At 57.3% G+C, this 18653-nt stretch overlaps 5 protein-coding genes across 5 annotated transcripts; 4 read left to right on the plus strand and 1 right to left on the minus strand.

The window, feature by feature from the left end:
• Positions 1 to 2675: 2675 nt before the first annotated feature.
• NGA_2042200 (uncharacterized protein) lies at positions 2676 to 3333 on the plus strand (the record flags this gene model as incomplete). Its single annotated transcript, XM_005856325.1, has 1 exon — positions 2676 to 3333. A coding segment is annotated over exon 1 (612 nt), but the record flags the coding sequence as incomplete, so codon positions are not given.
• Positions 3334 to 3829: 496 nt separating this feature from the next.
• NGA_2125000 (uncharacterized protein) lies at positions 3830 to 4040 on the plus strand (the record flags this gene model as incomplete). Its single annotated transcript, XM_005856330.1, has 1 exon — positions 3830 to 4040. A coding segment is annotated over one exon (211 nt), but the record flags the coding sequence as incomplete, so codon positions are not given.
• A 465-nt stretch (positions 4041 to 4505) lies between these two features.
• On the plus strand, positions 4506 to 5590 carry NGA_2027100 (uncharacterized protein; the record flags this gene model as incomplete). The annotated part of the gene is made up of 1 exon (XM_005856322.1): positions 4506 to 5590. A coding segment is annotated over one exon (1085 nt), but the record flags the coding sequence as incomplete, so codon positions are not given.
• A 5709-nt stretch (positions 5591 to 11299) lies between these two features.
• On the minus strand, positions 11300 to 12242 carry NGA_2103900 (mg(2+) transport atpase protein c; the record flags this gene model as incomplete). The annotated part of the gene is made up of 1 exon (XM_005856329.1): positions 11300 to 12242. A coding segment is annotated over exon 1 (812 nt), but the record flags the coding sequence as incomplete, so codon positions are not given.
• A 3828-nt stretch (positions 12243 to 16070) lies between these two features.
• On the plus strand, positions 16071 to 18234 carry NGA_2076200 (fha domain protein; the record flags this gene model as incomplete). Its single annotated transcript, XM_005856328.1, has 1 exon — positions 16071 to 18234. A coding segment is annotated over exon 1 (1994 nt), but the record flags the coding sequence as incomplete, so codon positions are not given.
• Positions 18235 to 18653: the final 419 nt, after the last annotated feature.

Genomic DNA, 18653 nt, shown 5'->3' on the forward strand with positions numbered 1-18653 from the left:
AGAGGCCAAGTCGCTAGCTCTGTGTCTGTGCGCGTGGCAGGAGGAAAATGGTCAGGTTGTCATGCCAGGGGGATCCAGGCACGTATTCCCGCGACTCCCTCATCACAGATATTGCATGTATCCCCAAGGAAATGGTTCAACACCTGATCCACTCATCAGCACTGGCCATTGATCGAAATCAATAATTCTCGAAGACCGACCCGGATGGACAATGATCATGGAATGGCACTGCGCGGAAAAGCGTGTCAAAGAAGAGCACGTTTTTCTTCGGCGGCGTCGCTCTTGGTTGAAGAACAACGACGCATGGGGGAGGTTGCATGAGCTGCTCCTAAAACGTAATAGGATATTGCGGGCCAGTGTATGAAGCGACTTCGCAACATCAGTATCTGGAAAAATGGCATATTTTTATTTGGTCCCTTTACTTGTGCCTTCCTAGTCGAGTCCTTGTTTGGAAAATTGAATTTTCTTCTACCAAACGCTTGGAAAACCGGCACACAGAAAACACCTTTCAGCTGGTTATTTTCCTTACATGTAGTAAGCAATTGACTTTAATCTTCCTCTGGTTCTGGAAAGCCAAGTTCAGCCTCATCCCCCACCAGCTGGGCGGCATCCTGTGCCTGCTGTTTCTCAGCAAATCTTTTGCCCAGGAAAGAATTCACCAGCTCGAAGGAGAGGAACATGATGGCGGTATTTGGCACCACGCGGGCGACGTGTGTGCCCATCCCAGCGTATAACCCTCGGCGGCCCTCTTCCTTTGCAATCAATCGCAACGATTGCCACATGCTTCGGTACTTGAAGGCCCCGTTTCGCGCCTGCTCCCGAAGGCGCGTGCGGACTACTTCATGTGGATAAGTCGCAGTCGTCGCCACAAATTTGGAGAAGGCCGCCGCTGCCAAGGTAAATGTCGGAGGAAGGTCTTCTTTTGCCTCCAAGCCTTCAGCACGCCGTTTGTCATTGTTTCGGACCAGCAATTGTTTTTTCAATTTCTCGTACACAACAAATTGAATGCAGCCCTCCGAGCACCCCCAGTACGAGGCGCTCAGACCCTTCCAAAAGCCTTTCAAGCCTTCTTCGCGATAGATGCGAGTGATGGCATTGCGATAGCTCGTGTACGCCATCTGGCCCACCGCCCCGTCGGCCATAAGCTGCATTCTCGTCTTGACCATCCAGATCGGATTAGTGATCGTATTCCCTGTCACTCCCTGCACGGATGTCGCGTGAAGGAGACGAGTTTCCCCATTGAAGTCAATCAATACATATGCCCGCATTGCTTCAAGGAAGGCCGCTTCCAAAAAGCTCACACTCCGATACCGTCAGCACGACTTGTTCATCCGCCCATTGAAAAATTAGCACGTTCCACCCTTCCTCCTGTCCTTCTACCCCCCTTCACGCACCGCAGCTATACCCGACAGGATGTGCGTGAGAGTGTTGTCCCCCAGGGATGGCATGAGCGCCTGCTTGGACGTGGAGTAGGCCCAGAAGTAGGTGGCTCGTGCCGGGATGATGCCGACCAGGGTCGGTGGCAAGCCCCGAAAGAAGCCCTTAAAGCCTGGTACAGTGGTTCAGGATATCCCGGTCAACTGAGCGCGAGAACTTCTAAGAAAAGAGATAGAATGCCACAGAGCACACAGTATCCCCGCACGCACCGTCCGCTGCCAGGATCTCGCGGGCGACACGGAACGGGTTTGAGCCACCCCCGACGCGGGACGACTGTAGCTGTGTCTTCACCACCTCTATGGGACACGTTATACTGGAGGCCACGGCTCCTGCAAAGCCTGAAGGTTTAAAAATGTTGAATCGGGTATATCTTCATAGGCAGGAGGAAGCAATTTGTGGCGAGCAACCCTGAGAGGTTATCGTGTAACTTACCGCCTGCAAACAAACTGTACAGCTGCTTTTGTCTTGCCAGAGCTTGTTCATTTTGGCTGGAATGCCAAAGTCGCATTTGATGTGCATCAACTTGTGAGTGAATGCCGTTGAAGAGGTTTCCTCCTCAGATGTCGAAACAGCTTACCTCGGGTTGGGGGGGCTGGCTGCATCGCCCGACTTAGGGATAGCTTTGGCCTTGGAGACAGAACCCAACACGTGTCTGCCACCAACATCTCCAGCGTCCGCCATGGTGGCTGTGTTGCTCCACAGCATCACGGCAATCATCAATATATTGATGGCAAACGGGCGTAAACAGTGAAGGCAATTAAAGCGGGGACTCTTTCTTTGAACGGCCTCAAGTGAATGTCCCATTGGCCGCGGTCACACGTTGCGGATGTCCACGAAATTAAAAACCTGAACTCGTTCCAACAACGTCCGTAGTTACATGGGGGAAGTGAGAGGTCGTTACAAGAATAAAAATCATTCGACTGGGTATCAAGCACGGAGGAGGTTTACTAGCACGCGGCTACTACGCGCATGATGAGGGGACATGTGCATGAAAGGAGCTGGGCCATTTAACACTGATGCAAAGAGTGTGGTGCTACGGGCGCACAGGGGCGCAAACTTGGCGTTGATTGCACCTCAGAGGCCATTACTCGCTGGCAGACTCGAGGCCGTCGCCAAGGAACAAGAATCTCACGCACGCGTTTTGGAGCTTTCAAAAATCTGACGCTTTCCATTTTACCCGCAGCCTGAAGATCAGACGTAGCGGCTGTGTTCAATCTGGGACAGGTGTGGCGTCCTAAGGGAGGAAACGTTGGAGGACGTTGATCCGCGGCTGGCAAAGTCGCGATGCTGCTGGGCAGCGGCGGGCGCAGGCAGGGTGAAGGCAGGCGGCCAGTGCTAGTGGTGGGGACAATTGTCACGGACGAAGCGGAACGAATATGCCACAAAAATGGTCTCCTCTTCCATGAACTGCTGAGCGCATTTTCCGTGGCTGACAGCGCTGTTCCCTTTAGGTCCGTGTCACACACAGTGCAGCTGCATGACTTCCGGGTGAGTTTCGTTCAGGCCAGCGAGATGGCCGCTCGCCCGCAAGCCCTGGCCGAGGCTCGTCTTGCTGAGGCCCTTACTCTTCGGGAAGGGACACCAGAGGCTGAGAGTGCGTGGCTCTCTTTCGAGGAGGAGGAGGGTGGGGCTGTTGTAAATGTACGGGAGCGTGACGACATAGGCGACGCCTTAGCTGTACACGATGATCGCATGCCATGGTACCGGCGTTTTCGGGCATCTTTGCGACAATCCCTCCACTACGTCGAGCCTGAAATGCTGAGGTGCCCAGCTGCCCTGCTGGTTGTCGTGTCGTCCTCGGACCAGACTCCAATAGACCGGTTTAAGGAGCTTTCCTTGCCTTGCCACCTGCCAGCCGCCTTTCAAACGGGTCAATTCGGGAGTCAAGACGTGCCGATTGTCTATTTGCTGCTTCACGATGAGTGGGAAGGAAACGAGAGAGGGAACGGCCTTGTCTGTGCCGCAGAATTGCTTAGGCAAATGAAAGGCGAGCTTCCCACCGCCCCCTCCAAGCTCCTCCGCCTGAACTCGCTCCCGCCCCACTCCCTCAACCTGAACCAGGCCGCCATCTGGCGCCTGCCCTCGGAGGTCGACGAGCCCTCGGCCGACAGCTTCTTCCTCAACGACCCCAATGACCCGCGGCAGCGCCACCCCGTGCTGGGCGGGGACGGGGCCCGCGGCTCCTGCCTGAGCAGCGAGGACCTGCTCAACCTGAGGGAGCTGGCCCTCGAGCTGACCGAGAAGATCGTCATCCCCGCCGTGGAGCGCCGTGTCTTCACCCTGCAGACCACTGTCACGCAGTCTCGCAAGGGCGTCAAGAACTTTGTCCGCTCCCTCTGGCGCAAACCGCGAGAGGCGGTCGCCAGCACCAACGAGCAGCAGCCGCAGGACGGCGCGACCAGTCGCTCGGGCCCTTCCTCTGCCGCGAGCCTGGTAGCCTCCTGCTCCCCCGCGCTTTATCGCTTTGACCGGATCGAATCTCAGATTCGCCTCTTGGCCGACAGCCTGTTTGTGATGCAGGACTACGAGGCGGCCCTGGGCCATTACAAGCTCGTCCGCGACGACTTCAAAGCCGACAAGGCCTGGATGCACCTGGGTTCAGTCTATGAAATGATCGCCGTTTGCTACCACCACCTCAGTCACAGCACAGTTGGGAATGAGGGCTCGCACTCTGCGGGTGGCCCGTCCTCTCATTCGGGGGGGGGATGGACGCTACCGCAGGGAGATGGAGGGGGCGATCGAAGACGCTCTCAAGGCGTACTTCCGGCAGGTGGAGGAGGAGGAGCATGCCTCCGACCATCTCGCCGGGCCCGGAAACGGGCCAAAGGATCCAGGCAGTAGGGCCGGCAGTCTTGCGGCGCGCATGGCCACCGCGCCAGTTTGTTGGGAACGGAGTACTTGCTAGCGGCTAGCCCGCCCAAAGCCGTAGACGCTGCTACGCTGCTGGTGAACGCCGCGCGAAAGGAGACCCCTTTGTGTGCCGCCGTCCTGCTCGAGCAAGCAGCCTGGGCATTTCTTCACGCGGGAACATGCGCAAGTTCGCCTTCTACATGAACATGGCGGGACGGGCCTTCTTGGCGTGTGAGGCCCCCTACCCACCCCTCAAACGTCAAGCGATCCGCTGCTACGCGAGCACCTTGGGTTTGTACCAAGACAGCAGTTGGCGGTATATCCTTGAAGACATTCATTCTACTCTAGGCCGAGAACTGCTCAAGCTAGGGCAGCCAGAAAGGGGGCTCTATCACTTGCTGCGCTTGCTGATGCGTGGGGGCGCCTTCTCATCACAGCTTCCTGGGAGGAGCGGGCTTTCCCCTCAGGAGCAAAAGGGCTTGGTCCGGGAGTTGCTGCAGGCCTGTCGAATTCGGCCCCGGGTAGTGGCGTGGGTTATCCCTCGCTTGGAATGCGGCCTAAAAACGTTTGTAGCAGCCTTGCACAGAGCGGGGCCACGAGAGCAACCGCCAGACGAAGCACACAGTCACGAGGAGCAGGCCTTGTCCTCCGTGATGGTGGCCGGTCTGCAAGTGCCGCTGGTCTTGGAGGAGACTTTGCGTGTGGTTCAGGGCAACGAGGAGCCCCTGGGGAGAGAAGTGGAGGAGATGAAAAGAGAGCTCGAGCGGGAACTAAAAACAGCGGCTGTGATGGGAGAGAAGGGGGGAAGCATGCGGGAGTGGGTGCGAGCGCTTGGAAGAGTGGCGAAAGAAGAGGCGCGAGCGGCCGCTTTTTTGGCAGGTGGTCATCGCGATGATGCATCGCGTGCAGGGAGAGGGATTTGTTGGCGGGGCCGAGACGAGCCCATTACAGTCAGCGTGGACGTGGCAAACCCCCTAGACTTCCCCATCACGTTGACCGACATGCAGATAACTGCATCTTTCGAAGACGAAGCGCCACCATTCCAGCCTCCTCGGCCGCCATCTTTCACGGCATCCGCAGCCCCCGGGATCCAGCCTCTAAGCGTAGAGGCTGTGTCAGTAGCACTCGCTCCCTCCGAGCGCAAATGCCTGCACCTACGCATCCACCCGCGACGCTGTGGGATCCTGCGTGTGACAGGCCTTCGCTGGCGATTGTTGGGGGAGTTGTGGGGAAGCTTGGTGTTTCAGAGCCCCGGGCCCCTCTTACAGGGCACCCTGCAGCAGCGTGCGAGCCGAGCGCGGGGGCCGGACGTCCGACTAGTCTCTCGAGTGGTGCCGGAGCTGCCTTTGCTGGAGGTGGAGTGGGAAGGCTTGCCCGAGACCGTTTTCCAAGGAGAGATGGTGCAGGCCGCCTTGAGAATCACGAACCGGGGACTCGCGCCGGCCGCGCATGTCTACGCGAAGAGCAACCTGCCCTCCTGGGTCTTCATGCAGGACCCGGCGATGGTTTCGACGGTGGGGGGCAGGGCGGGGCCCACGATGGGTGCAGGTGTGTGCATGAGCATGGTAGGAGTGAGTGGTACCGTCTTCCGGGTCGTGACAGGCGCGTTGCCCGCGGGGGGGGGTTGTGTCAGGATCCCTGTATGGGTGAGGGGGCTGGGGGGGGGGAAACAAAGGCTTAGGATCCTCGTCCGTTACGAGCGTCAGCGAATTGAAGGAGTACAAATGACCGCCGAAGATGGCAAGAACGGCGGGCTAGGCGGAATGCTGGGCGAGAACTACCGATTCGCAGAGGTCTCAAAGGAATTGTGCGTCCTCCCATCCATTGCTGTGACTCCCTCGGTGTCACCCTCGTACTCCCGACCCGGCGAATGCGTCCTGTCCCTCAACGTGTCAAACTACCGCACGGACGGGCGGGCGGTTGATCGACAGGTGGAGCTTCATTCGGTCATGGCTCTTAGCCGACTTTGGACACTCAAACCCCTGGAGGGCTTTTCTGCCCTCCCTGAGGATAGTAAAGGAGCTGCTGGAAACCTCGTCGTTGACTGGCAAGAGCGCACTACGCTGCACTATCGGCTCGCACCTGTGGAAAAAGAAGGGGAACCTATGGTATTCGAGCACAATCTGCACACCGGAGCCTTGCAGGTATCTTCGCCCCCGTCGCCCAACCCTCCATCCCTGCCTCCGCCTCAGGCTCCCGGCTTGGCCGGCTCGTCCTGGACGTCCCTGGACTTCCTGTACGTGGAAAATGCCAGCCAGTCCTACCGCACCGCCCGCGAGGAGGCAAGACGTCGGGAGGCCGCCTCTGCGTCCTCTGTCTCGTCCTCCACGGCCTCCGAGGAGACGGGCGGGCGTCGTGAGCGTCTCCCTCTCAGCCTCGGAGAGATCAAACGCAAAGAAGCGGAAAAGAGGGCTCGCGAAGCCGCCGTCCTTGCCGATAGGAGAGCGGCTGACAGCTCTACGGCGGGTTCCACCCCCTCTACCCCCGCCCCGGACCCGTCCTCCCCCACCGCTCGCTCCAGATCGCCCATGCTCGGCATGGGCATGGAGGGCTCCGGCCACGGAGGGCACCTGGCCGCCCTGGTCCCCCGCGGACGTGCAACAATCAACTTCCTCCTGACCTGGCGCCTGGCAACGACTGTCTACACGCCTCAAAGTCCCGCAGCCCAGGCGGAGGCGGCCAGCTCGCGGACTATGGACTCCGGCGACATCCTCCCGTGCCAGCGTGTGTGCCGGGGTCAGCATCAGATCCTAAACCACGCCGTTCGCCCCCTGACCCTCGACCCTACCACCGCCGCTCCCCTGACCATCACTGTGGACGCCCCCTCCCAAGTCTGGGGGTGCCTGGGGCCCGAAGGGCTCCTCCATAAATGCCAGGTGGACGTGCTAGTGACAGTCCATAATCGCATGACCGACATGCCGGTTGACTTCGTCTTCGAAGCCTTGGGGGCACCTTCCGGGAAACGGCAGAGTGCCAACAAGGCGGCAGCGTCCCCCTCTTTCCTGTGGGTGGGGAATACTAGTCGGGGCATCAAGCGTATGGCGCCAGGGGCGAGCGTTCAGCTCCCACTTCGCGCCATATTTCTGCGTCCCGGCGTGTACGACCTGAACCGCTTCCGCTTCGTAGCGCACATGCCAGCCTCTTCTCCCCAGATCGTCGCGGGGGTGGTTGGTTCCCGCCTGAAGCTCCTGCATGGCAACACAGTGCGCGTTCCCTACATTTTCTCCGCCCAGTATCTGATAAAGGTCTCGGCTGCCCCGCCTCCTCCCTCCGATGTCCCAGCTCCCCTAACCGCGGCCGGTGCCCCCACGGCCAGCCAGAGCTCGAGGGTAAATACAGGCTTCCTGGTGCGTGGAGGCGAACGAGAATACGAGGGAGAGCGACCAGGAATACGGGGGGAGGATGGTGGATTGGGCCGAGACGTTTCGTCGATCCTCCATTCGCGGTCAGGCATCGCCTCCGTGGGCGGTGACGACGACCCGAAGCGACCGGAGGCTCTGGTCACGCTGGTGGAGCAGGCCCGGGGAGGAAGGAAGGTCGGGAGGGAGGGAGAAGAGCAACGAGAGCTGGTAGCCGATGCGGCACCGCCTCCATTGCTCCCAGGCCCGGGGGCCGAAGAGGCCATGGAGGACGTGGACAGCTTGAACACGCCCTTGGACCGCTCTCTGGCGGGCGGGCGGGAGGAGGGGGAGGCGGTGGAGCGGGAGACAAGGGGGGGGACGTCGAACGCCGGGTTCTCTCCGTCGGTTCCTGTCCGCCTGGTAGCGAGTCCTTCCTGGGAAGGGACCGGGCCAGGGGGGCTGGGGGAGGGGGCGGAAGCGGGAGAGGAGGGGGAGGTGGAGGTGGCCGAAGATCAAACGTTCAGTGCGGAGGGGCAGGAGCGAGCGCGTCAGAAACTAGAGCTTGAGGAAGCCGGGGAGGTGGGAGAGGAGGAGGTCAAAGAAGGGGGTGGGGATGGGTTGGAGGCGGCAGCGGGCGGACCTTAGGAAGGAGGAAAGAGAGGTGACGCACACGGCTACGGGAACATCCCAAGGAGCGTCGGTGGACACACAATAAGTAAGAGCAAAGCATAACAAAAAGCAAATGAATAGTGCTACGCCTGGACTTGAAATCCTTCGCAAGGGATTTTTCGATTTATACAGTATTTACGGCGGAACCAACCCTCGATGACTCTTCAAAAATGGTGACAGATGCCACAGCACCTAAACCTTGAAATCTCACCCCACGTCGTCCCGTCTCCGCATAAAATGCAAGCAGGACTGCCGGAGAAAGTGAAGCGACTCCCTGCCCCTCTCCGTCCTCATTCACTTTTCAGCCCGTGCGGGACCTGGTAGGCCTTCAACGCTTTCACAGAGATGCGCTCCTCCCCCGGCAAAATGGCCAGGGTCAACTCCCTACCGTAGCAACAGCCTGTGTCCAGTCCGGTCGCCTTCCGGAACACCTGCAGGCCCCTCTTGGCGTCGTGCCCGAACAATAAATGCCGCGCGTCCGTCGAGCCCTCCCCCCCCTCGCACTCCTTCCCTTCCTGTGACCACACCTTCGCCCAGGGCTCCGCCTCGCCGTTCTCTGGGATGTACTCCACCCCCACCCAGGTCCCCTCCCCCCCCTCTCCCGCACGCTTCACACTCCGCATGCGACTCATGTCGGCCGCCTGCTGCATTTGTAGCGGTCGCCCTGGCAGCAAGCCCGCGTGCACCACGACCACGCCTAGGTGCTCGATGGAGAGCGTGTAAGGCAAGCTGTCCAGCCATGCTACGTCGGCTTCGTCCAGCGCCGCCACAAAGTCGTAGGCTTGAGGCAGAGACGAAACACCCGCGAACTTGCCGACGCGGAAATACGCAGCCAGGGCGCTGTCGTCGTGATTGCCCCGCACGCTGTAGAAGCCTTGTGTGCGGCACCACTTGACCGTCTCGGCGGACAGAGGCCCTTTATTGACGAGGTCCCCCACCAGGACCACAGAATCCCTGGCGGCCGTGTAGTTCGCCTTGACCAACAAGGCTTGCAGCTCTTCCAGACACCCGTGAACGTCGCCAACCACCAGTACGCGCTCCTTGGCCTCGGCACGGGTGAGGATGCGGTGGACGCAAGCGGGCATTCGTGTCCCGGCCGGCGTCAAGGTCTCATTTGCGAAGGAGGGGAGGCTACGGGGGACTGTCGATACACTTGACGCAGAGAAAAGTGAGGACGAGAAAGACGATATAGGAAGGCCTAAGCGCTTTAAAAGGATAGGTGCCGCTTGAAAGGCAGCGGCAGGGCGGTTATTGGCGTACTGTGAAAAAGAAGGAAAGGGGAAGGAGACTCAGCACATGATTTAGGACAACCTGGGTCTTATCGCTCTCAGGCTGGAACACGGTAGGAATGTTTAAGAAAAAGAGATCAAGTCGCGTGATTGAGGACGACTCCGTCTCGCGTAAATTCGAGGAAGAGGGGCAGAGTGGAAGCAGTGTGGGCTTTGGCGGGTGACTCATGAGGGACGTAAAACGAGGGCACAAGCCATGACAAGAGCTACTCGCAAGGGAACGCACGCCGGCTCTGGTTATGTATTTTCAGTCATGGGCCCCTAAAAATCGAAGACTTACGCGCAGGAGGCTCAATAGCATCAGACTCATAACCATGGTGTATGTGAGGAGGAAGGGATTCAGTAGCGGGGCTATTCCTTCGCTTACGGCCGTGCTCGTGTCCATGCAGGTCCGACAGCCCTGGGCTCGAACTGCTGCCGCACGCTATGACCGTCTTTGTTTATCCTTTTGTATACCTAGGCCAGCTGTGTAGGATAAAAGCGTGAAAATGAGAAGACGGGCGGCACTGTAATTGCCAATAAACCTCGAAGCCCAGCATCCGAAAAAGTCGCCCAGCGAGAAGACAGGGAGAATTCGCCCCAGCCTGTTCGCGGTACCTCGACTCCCCCGTGGGAAGCCTTAAAAATTAAATCCAGCGACATCACGCCGAGCTATGTTTTCCTGCTGGCCTCTACAGTTTGAAAAATCGCTGTAGCTCATTCATATCCAAGATCTCATTCATTATTCGCTTTATTTAAAGTGTATTACTCTCCGCAACATGCCGCATTTTCCAAGATGTTTATTTGAGATGGGCCACGCAGGAAACTGTGGAAATGTGAAGGTCCAACGTGGCACCACCAATTGCTGCAGTGTACCTTAATTTATACGACATCACGGCGTGCAGTTGATGGTCCAAGGATTCTAGCCACGTCCGCTGCGGCAAACAAACCGAGGGTACTCTATTTAGAGCTCTTTGACGTCACCAGCGACTAGGGTGTAGATAGCTCATAATTTTGGTCAGTTAAAGAACAAAAAAAAACGCCATCTCCATTTGGCAAATTTTTTCTTTCTAGTATTTAATATATTGGGCTCTCCCGTATCAACCCTCTCGCTGGCGGCCAAAATTTCTCATCTTCTCTATACACATATTCCCTTAGTATCCCCTCTTGCGCCAGCCGTCATCGTTCCATATTCAGGCCTCGCTCCAAACCACGTCCGCACACCCTGCAACCGCCTCACCGGAGAGTGAGAGGGAAGCCCTCTATTAATCTCCGCTTCCTGAACCCGGTCCAACCGGCCCTTCTTCTCCTTCACCGGCTGTGGCCACCCCGTCGCCAACTCTCACAGGAGAGTCCATACCTGCGCCACTGGTCGACTCGCACAAATCACTGGGCCCGGGTACGCCTGCGGAATACTCGTGGATCCCCGGAGCCTCGTCACCCTCCTCGCACCCATATGTCTTCAAAGAGGCCTTCGAGGAGCCTCCTCCTCTCTTCGCTGGGGAGGCCCCCCTCGACGGAGCCTTTCCTCTGAAACTTGACGAGGCGCTTGGGGTGGACGAGTTCGGCCGCCGTGTGCCCACCAAGAAGGGGGAATCGGGGGGCGGAGAAGAAAGCAAGCTTCCGCCCGCCCCACCCGCCACCATCAAGGTCTCCTGCCTGGTCGACGGATTGGACGCTGGGACCGAGGAGGCGCCCGTGGGGATAGGAGTCTTTGCGGCGGGGGCGGCGGGCTTGAGACTGAAGGCCCTCTCCGCCAGACTGGCCAAATCGCGTCGGCGTAAACGGATCATGCGCGTGAAGCGTCCGACGCGCAGGACGCAGACAGCGAGCGCGGCCCCGATGAAGGTCAGGAGGTTTAGTCCCGCCCCGCTCGAGACGCCCAGGGCCGCCGAGACCCAGATGGCGGTGGCCGTGGTCAAACCGTTCACTTGCTGGATGCGCCGCCCGCCCGACCTGGAGGAGTCCTCGAAGCCATTCTGCGAGATGACGCCGGCCCCGATGAAACCCACGCCCGAGGCCACCGAGGCCGCCATGCGCGATTTGTCTCCCGGGATGCCCAGGCTGATGATGGTGAAGATTGCGGCGCCCAGGGAGACTAGAGCCATCGTGCGTAGTCCCGCCGGACGCTCCGAATACCGACGTTCAAAGCCAATGGAGGCACCTGCGAACGTTGCCATGAGCAGGCGGGTGATTATCTCGAACTCTGTTATTCCCAGGCTACTTAATGCACTGCTGTGCATCTTCACGGCCCCTCGGCAGTGCCGCGGATAAAACAAGGCAGAGCGGCTCCGGACCATGCCCACATTCGTACGTGATCTTGCTGCGCACACCATCGATGGCACCAGCGACCTTCGCGAGGGTGGGAAAGAATTTTTTGGGTGTGCCACTAGCGCTGAAACCGTGACCCGTGTAGGAGACAGGTGAAAGGCAACTGACAACACTGCGTAAGATAGCAACATCCCTGCAGCAAGCCATACCCGGCTACCCTGTAGCCGACAAGCTCGTTGAGAATGTGCATGGTTGCTGCGCCGTGCCTCTCCCATCCCTGCGTATGGTGAAAACACGCTCGGAGGAGCGCTACGCGAGGAGTGACTCAACTTCCTATGCCGCCACCTTCCTCTTTGTGATTCTTCCACTTCCCACGCCGCGAATAAATGCACAATTGTGCCCTGTTCCCAAGAACAGAGAGAGCAAACAGGAAAGCATGGTCAACACAGTCGGCGTCGAGAACATTGGGCGCATCCATGCTGTCACACGGGGGAGGGCGGAGGGAGGCCGGGGCCCTCCTCTCGGGCGGCTCGGATCCAAGAGAGAGAGAGGTTACGCCCGACCGGCCCATGGCCCCCGCTAAAAAAAAAAGCTATCAAGGGGGCTGAAAGACACGGCTTGTCTCGATGATAGCATTGCTGGACGAAGAATACCAAAATAGCTCTTGTCTTGTATGGTAAGGGCGAGCTCATACAGTACATTCTCCTTGCTTTTTCCAATGCCATTACGTAACCTGTACACGACAGACCAACACAGGATCAAGAATCAAAATAATCGAGCAGAAATAAACCCGCAATCATTTCGAGACCACGAAAAGAGAACAAGAAAATGCATTTCTTACCGGCGCATATGCGCGTCCCTTTGGCTGTCGCGAGTTACTCAGTATGCTCTGGAACCATGCTTCTCTTCAACAAACTGGCAATGCACTACGGTAAGTCAGCGTGTGGCGACTTTGAATTCGTGAACGAGATAAAGTGGAACGCCCAGATCAAGGCGTTTGTCAGCTTGAACTCATGAAATGAGACGCGGAATGAATCTTGTGGCGGCTGGTAATCATAGAAGAAGCCACTAGGTTGCCCCCCAATGCTTGAATGCGCGACCCATTGCTCCTCCGGATCAAACACCTTACATGCTTATGTAAATGGAGAATCACTTGAGAAGTTTGATGCGACCTCGTAACTAATCCTTCAGGATCTTCCCTCCACAGTCCCCGTTCCAAGCCTAGTGACAGTGATTCAGCTCCTTTCCGCGGTGGTTATCATCCTCTCGCTCCAATGGGTCCGTGTCATTCCTCCCGACCCTCTTGAGTCCAGTAAAGTGAAACCATACCTACTGTACACTATAGCTTTCGTTCTCGGTGTGTACTGCAATATGCGCGCCCTGGCCCATTCCAACGTCGAGACCGTCATCATTTTTCGGTCATGCACGCCTTTGGCCGTGGCTCTTTGCGATTACGTTTTTCTTGGCCGAGAGCTGCCCTCCCAACGCTCTTGTCTCGCGCTCTTGACGATTGCATTGGGCGCATATGGCTATGTCCAGACTGATTCGCAGTTTAAGATGGATGGCCTTGCAGCCTACACGTGGGCGATCCTCTATTTTGTGACGATTTGCTTCGAGATGACGTACGGGAAAAAGATCACAAGTGGCATAAGGTTCAACAGCATGTGGGGTCCCACATTTTATACGAACTTTTTATCCGTCACTCCCATGTTCCTGTTGGGCTATCTGATGGGCGACTTCAAAGACTTCTCCGCCGCGGAAGGGACGAGGGGCTCAGAGAGCGCCGAGCTATGGAAGTGGACAACGGCGGGCGTAGTCATGCTGGTGGTGTCCTCCTTGATGGGCACATTGATCGGCTACACCAGCTGGAGCTGCCGGTCGCTCGTCTCGGCCACCACCTTCACGCTGGTCGGGGTGATCAACAAGTTCATCACCATCCTCCTGAACGTCTTCATTTGGGACAAGCACGCCTCGCCTTTAGGGATCATGGCCTTGGTCCTCTGCTTGATCGGGGGCTCTTTCTATAAGCAGGCGCCTATGAGGCCCACCGACCGGTCGCTGAATTCCATCGAATTTTTTGCGATGGGGACGGAGCTCGAAAAAGACGAGTTGGCTGAGGTTGAGCGAGAAGCGAATGCAAAGATCACTGAATTGGATACTGTTCCTCTCATCGTATCCACGGAGGGGAAAAAACTGGCCTTTTTCGGGCATCAAGCAGATGATCGGCAGGCGCCCGCCGGGGCTGTCTAGCCAAAGAAAGAGACTTCTGAGTGTAGTGGGTGATAACAATGGAATATGACTCTTGCCGTACAAGATGGCTTGATGCAAGTTATCATCATGGCCACAAAACCGTCAGGAAGTGGGACAGGGTTTGCAATATCAGCACAAAGGTTAGGACCCCGAATTTCGACAATCTTTGATAGCTTGACTGAATGTGTGGCAATCAAACTCTTATGAATGGTATTGAAGAAATAATACCAAAAATTATGCCACTCGTTGAGGACGTCTCATGAGTACTGTGTTTCGCGGTGTATTTTTCTGTAATTGCCAACCGTGGGCATGTCTATTTACAAGCCTCTCACGCATTTTGAAAATGTACGTTACATTTGCTCAGTTGTTTCTCCTCTTTCACTTTCATGCTGGCACGAGCCGTTGACGCTCCGCAGCTATAGGAACGCCGGTCCATACAAACTGTGCAATGTATTAAAGTGTAGTCCGCGGGGGTAGGTGCGCAATATCACAATAATTAGAGAACCTTACTTTCATTTTTCAAAGTTTTCGTTCTTGAGAAATGTCGCAGTAAGAACACAGATGGCGCGGATGCCGCTAATTCGTTCTTTCCCTCCCATTGCCGCAAGAACTTACCCCCATCCCATGCTTGTAGACAAGGTCTTGGCCAAGCCATCCAGAAATTGCGAGGAGGACGACGCTAACAAGGCTAAAAATCCAGCCATTTCTCCAGTAATGATTCCCTTTCGCGCGACCACGGTAGCTATCGTTTTTTGCATCGACATAATTAAATTGGGGGTCGGTCCAAACCGGAACAAGCAATGTTTCCTAAATGTGTGCGTACCTAAGATTTATTACTTGTAACATGACAACTCCAGCATTAAGAAGCATGTGGGCGGTGGCAGTCTGCTTTACTTCCTCGCCTCTGGATGTCAGGCCAAAAAATTGCGAAAATGCGTGAGCGGATTAAATATACCACTTGTCTAACGCGCATACACGTTCACCTGCACTCTACAGACGTTCAGCTCGGAAACCAATTAAATAACGTACATGATAATGGAATATTCAACCAAGCCTGTTATAGCTGCTGCTACGGCTGCGGCAACGCCGCCGACGAGCAGAATATACGCAAATTGGGACCAATCCGAGCCCGCCCAACCAGCCTCGTATACGACGTCGGCGATGAGAGTCATAATAAAAAGGACAATGGGGAAGGCTACTAACATAGGGTGGATGGGGTGGCCCCAGATATTGGCTTTCGATGGCATTTTTACCCTGTTCTTGTAATGCCACACAAAATAGGACGATGAACTTGAAGTGGGCACTTAAAAGGTGGTGAGAGAAGCTATCAAAGCCAAAGAAAAATCCATAGAGGAAACAGGTTTTCACTAACCCTCATCAAGATATGAAAGCTTTCTCAAATGAAGGCCTCTTCCATTGTTGCTGCTGGTCATGTGCTTACCTATGCGTGTCATGACCCCACCGGAAGCAGAACATTGCACGTTCCGAGACCGTGTTCCGAAGCTACACCAGGATTCTTCTTGAAAATTTCGAGTACTAATGGCCTGAAAACTGCCCAAGGATCTATGTCAAAATCCGACAAGATCCATTCAGTACACTTAAGCCGGCCGAGAGCTTGTCCTGCGTGTCCGTGACGCGGCGTCTGCTTGACCATCGGCGCGGAGGCCCCGGGAGTGTGCAGGGAGGGCACGCATGCCTGTGATCGCGGGGCAAGCGCCCTCCCACGCTGATTCGAAGGTCACAGGCTTCGAGCTGTCTCGGGATATTGAGCAAAACATGGACCGAGGGGGGGAAAGCATAGCGCGGATTCTCTGTGTGACAGTGGTGGTGTCTTGATTGCCACATAAGATCCACCAATAGTCTTCGTTACATGGCTCTTTTTGCCATCGTCCGGGCGGCCTCGCTCTTCAGCAAAAATTGTCGGCAGCTTGGCATGAAGACACAACCCCGTCCCAATTGCTTCATTGCACACCTTACCCACATCACAGCATACGGTGTGAAAGTCTTTCCAAAGAGCGTTTGCTTGGGCAGTATACAGTGTACGGACGCGGAGCCGGCGTGTCTTGTGGCAACTTGACACAGCCGCTCTGTCACACATAACAAATATCACGCAAGCGATTTGCTTCCCAGGATTCAACCGCCCCCGGCAAGAACATGGGGCAAGTTCCATCAGCGTCCGCTGTGGTAAATGTTGGTCAGCCTAACAGGACGGAAGAAGAGTGGCCACAGACTTTCGATGAAAACAAGACGCACGTCTTCTCGGATGCGGGCGTTTCCGGGATTTCCCGCATGCTCCACCCTGGCGCCACCCGTTTAAGTCTGGGGAACAGTGGCGTCGCAGGCACCGGGTCGAATTGGTGGGTGGATGCCATGGTGTCGACGCCCCTCTTCCCGCATGGTCGTAGCCCCGCCAGCGTGGGAGAGAGGCAGGCCCGTCACCAGAAACGCGTGAGCAAATTCCGCGTATTCGCGGATGGAGTTGTCTTTGAAGGGCCGGAGGCTATGGCCATTGGGGACACGCACGATCTGTCCAAGGGCTACGAGTGCGTGATGGGGCGGCCTGTGACGCGGGTGACGGTCGGGGACAAACGCGCTCAGCAAGTCTTGGTCGCCTTCGCCGACAACAAATTCTGGGCCGTGCCCTCCCGGCAGGGCTTCTCGCGGCATCTCGGCGTCTCCCTTGTACTGGGGGACAAGACTGCCCGCGGGCCCAAGCATACGCTGCGGGTGGGGGACATTCTGCGTCTGGGCTCTGTGGGTCTCCTCGTCTCAGAAATGCGAACCGAGGCAGATGGGGGCAAAAGCCGCACGGTTTCCCAGGAGGTATTGGAGCAGATTAGGGAGGATGTTCAGACGGCGCCGCGCCAGGTCTTGGCACCTTTACGGAAGGACTTTTTTATGGGAAACAGCGTCCACGAGGAAGAGAGGACGGAAGAGGTAGGGAGGAGAGTGGTGATGGTGGAGGAGGAGGAGGAGGACGAGGAGGAGGAGGGGGGGGTGGACAATGACACGGGGACTGAGCACAGCGTGAGTTCGTCGGGAAGCGCGGGCCACCAGTCCCGGAGCCTAAAGGGGGGACTGGCTGGCCCAGAGGCAGATTCCGGCGAGGGCGGGAACTGCAGGTATCAGTGCTACATTTGCATGGACTCGGAGGAGGAGGACGGGGATGTATTGATCGCTCCCTGTCAGTGCAAGGGCTCGACTGCTTTGGTGCACGTTAAGTGCTTGCAGCGCCTTTTGAGCACGGGGGACGCGGCCAAGCGGACAAGCGTCACTTCTACCAAGCACCAGAACTACACCTGTAAGATTTGCAAGGCGCGCTACAAGACGCACGTCTGCCTGCCCGACGGAACCCTTCTGCCTTTGCTCAACCCGACACTGATGCCCCCCTACCTGACCTTGGTTGTGATCACACGGCATGAGTCGCACCCTGACCTGTTCAACACAATTTTCCAGCTCTCCTTTGCCCGGGCCGCCGAGCTCAGCATGGGTCGTTCTCAGGGTTGCGACGTGGTGATTGGCTACCGGACTGTGTCCACCAGGCACGCCACCATCTCGTACTCAAAGGGAGAATTCTACTACCAGGACGCCCGCTCCTCGAACGGCTCTCTGCTTTACCTGCGGGGGCCGTTAGAGATCCCGACGTCTCGGTCCATCCGCTTGCGCATGGGCCGATCCGTGCTCTCCCTGCGAGGGCGACACGCGCTGCAGCTTTCTTCCTTGCCCCGACGGGCCGCCGCGGACGCCTGGCGCTGGCTTTCTGCCACTATGGGGGGCAGTGGTAATGGGGGGGGAGCTGGTGAGGGAGAGGGTCAAGGCGTGGAAGGGCGGCGGGGCCGGAGGAACGGCGCTGAGGAGGGGACGGAGAGAAGAGGGAATGAAGCTCGAGACCTGGAGGGCAGATTGGGTTTGGAGCTGCTCCGGGATTTGCACATGGGCCGCTTTCAAGCGGCGAGGGCCAGGGATAGCAGCCTCTTGTCGGAGGAACGGGAGGCAGGTCTGGGGGAGGCGGAGCGTGTCGTCTGGCGGTGGGGCTCTTCGGCGGGGATGGGGGACGGAAGCGAGGGGACCATCGGGAGCCGCTCAGGAACCAGCTCTATGAATAGAATGGTAGACAGTCGCAGTGGTGGCGGGGGGGGTGGAGGGAGTCTGCTGCGTTCTAGTCTACAGCAGGTTGATCCACCGCTAGAGGACCAACGGCAGTCGCCAGCCGTTGGAGGCCCCGAGGGCCTGTGGAGGGATAGCACTGAAGATTTCATGAATCCTGGACATACGCTTACGAGAGAAAGGGGGGAGGAGATAGAGTCACCCGCAGCACGTCCGGCAGGTGGAGGAGCACGAGAAAGTACAATACCACAGAGAGCAGCAGCCATTGGAGCCGAGAGTGGGCAAGACCTTGAGCTGTCGTTCTCTTTGCCCCCATGTCAACCTCGCCTTCGTCAGACAGACTTGATATCCGCACCATCGAGGCGAGTGGTTCTCGAAAGAACGCATAGCAGTCGGGTTGAGAGCTGACGAGCCTAATGCTCTTTATCATTTATCTTGTAAATCTTCTGGGATTCCTATC

The sequence above is a fragment of the Nannochloropsis gaditana genome, assembly GCF_000240725.1.
Source record: "Nannochloropsis gaditana CCMP526 unplaced genomic scaffold scaffold003, whole genome shotgun sequence".
NCBI lineage: Eukaryota > Eustigmatophyceae > Eustigmatales > Monodopsidaceae > Microchloropsis > Microchloropsis gaditana.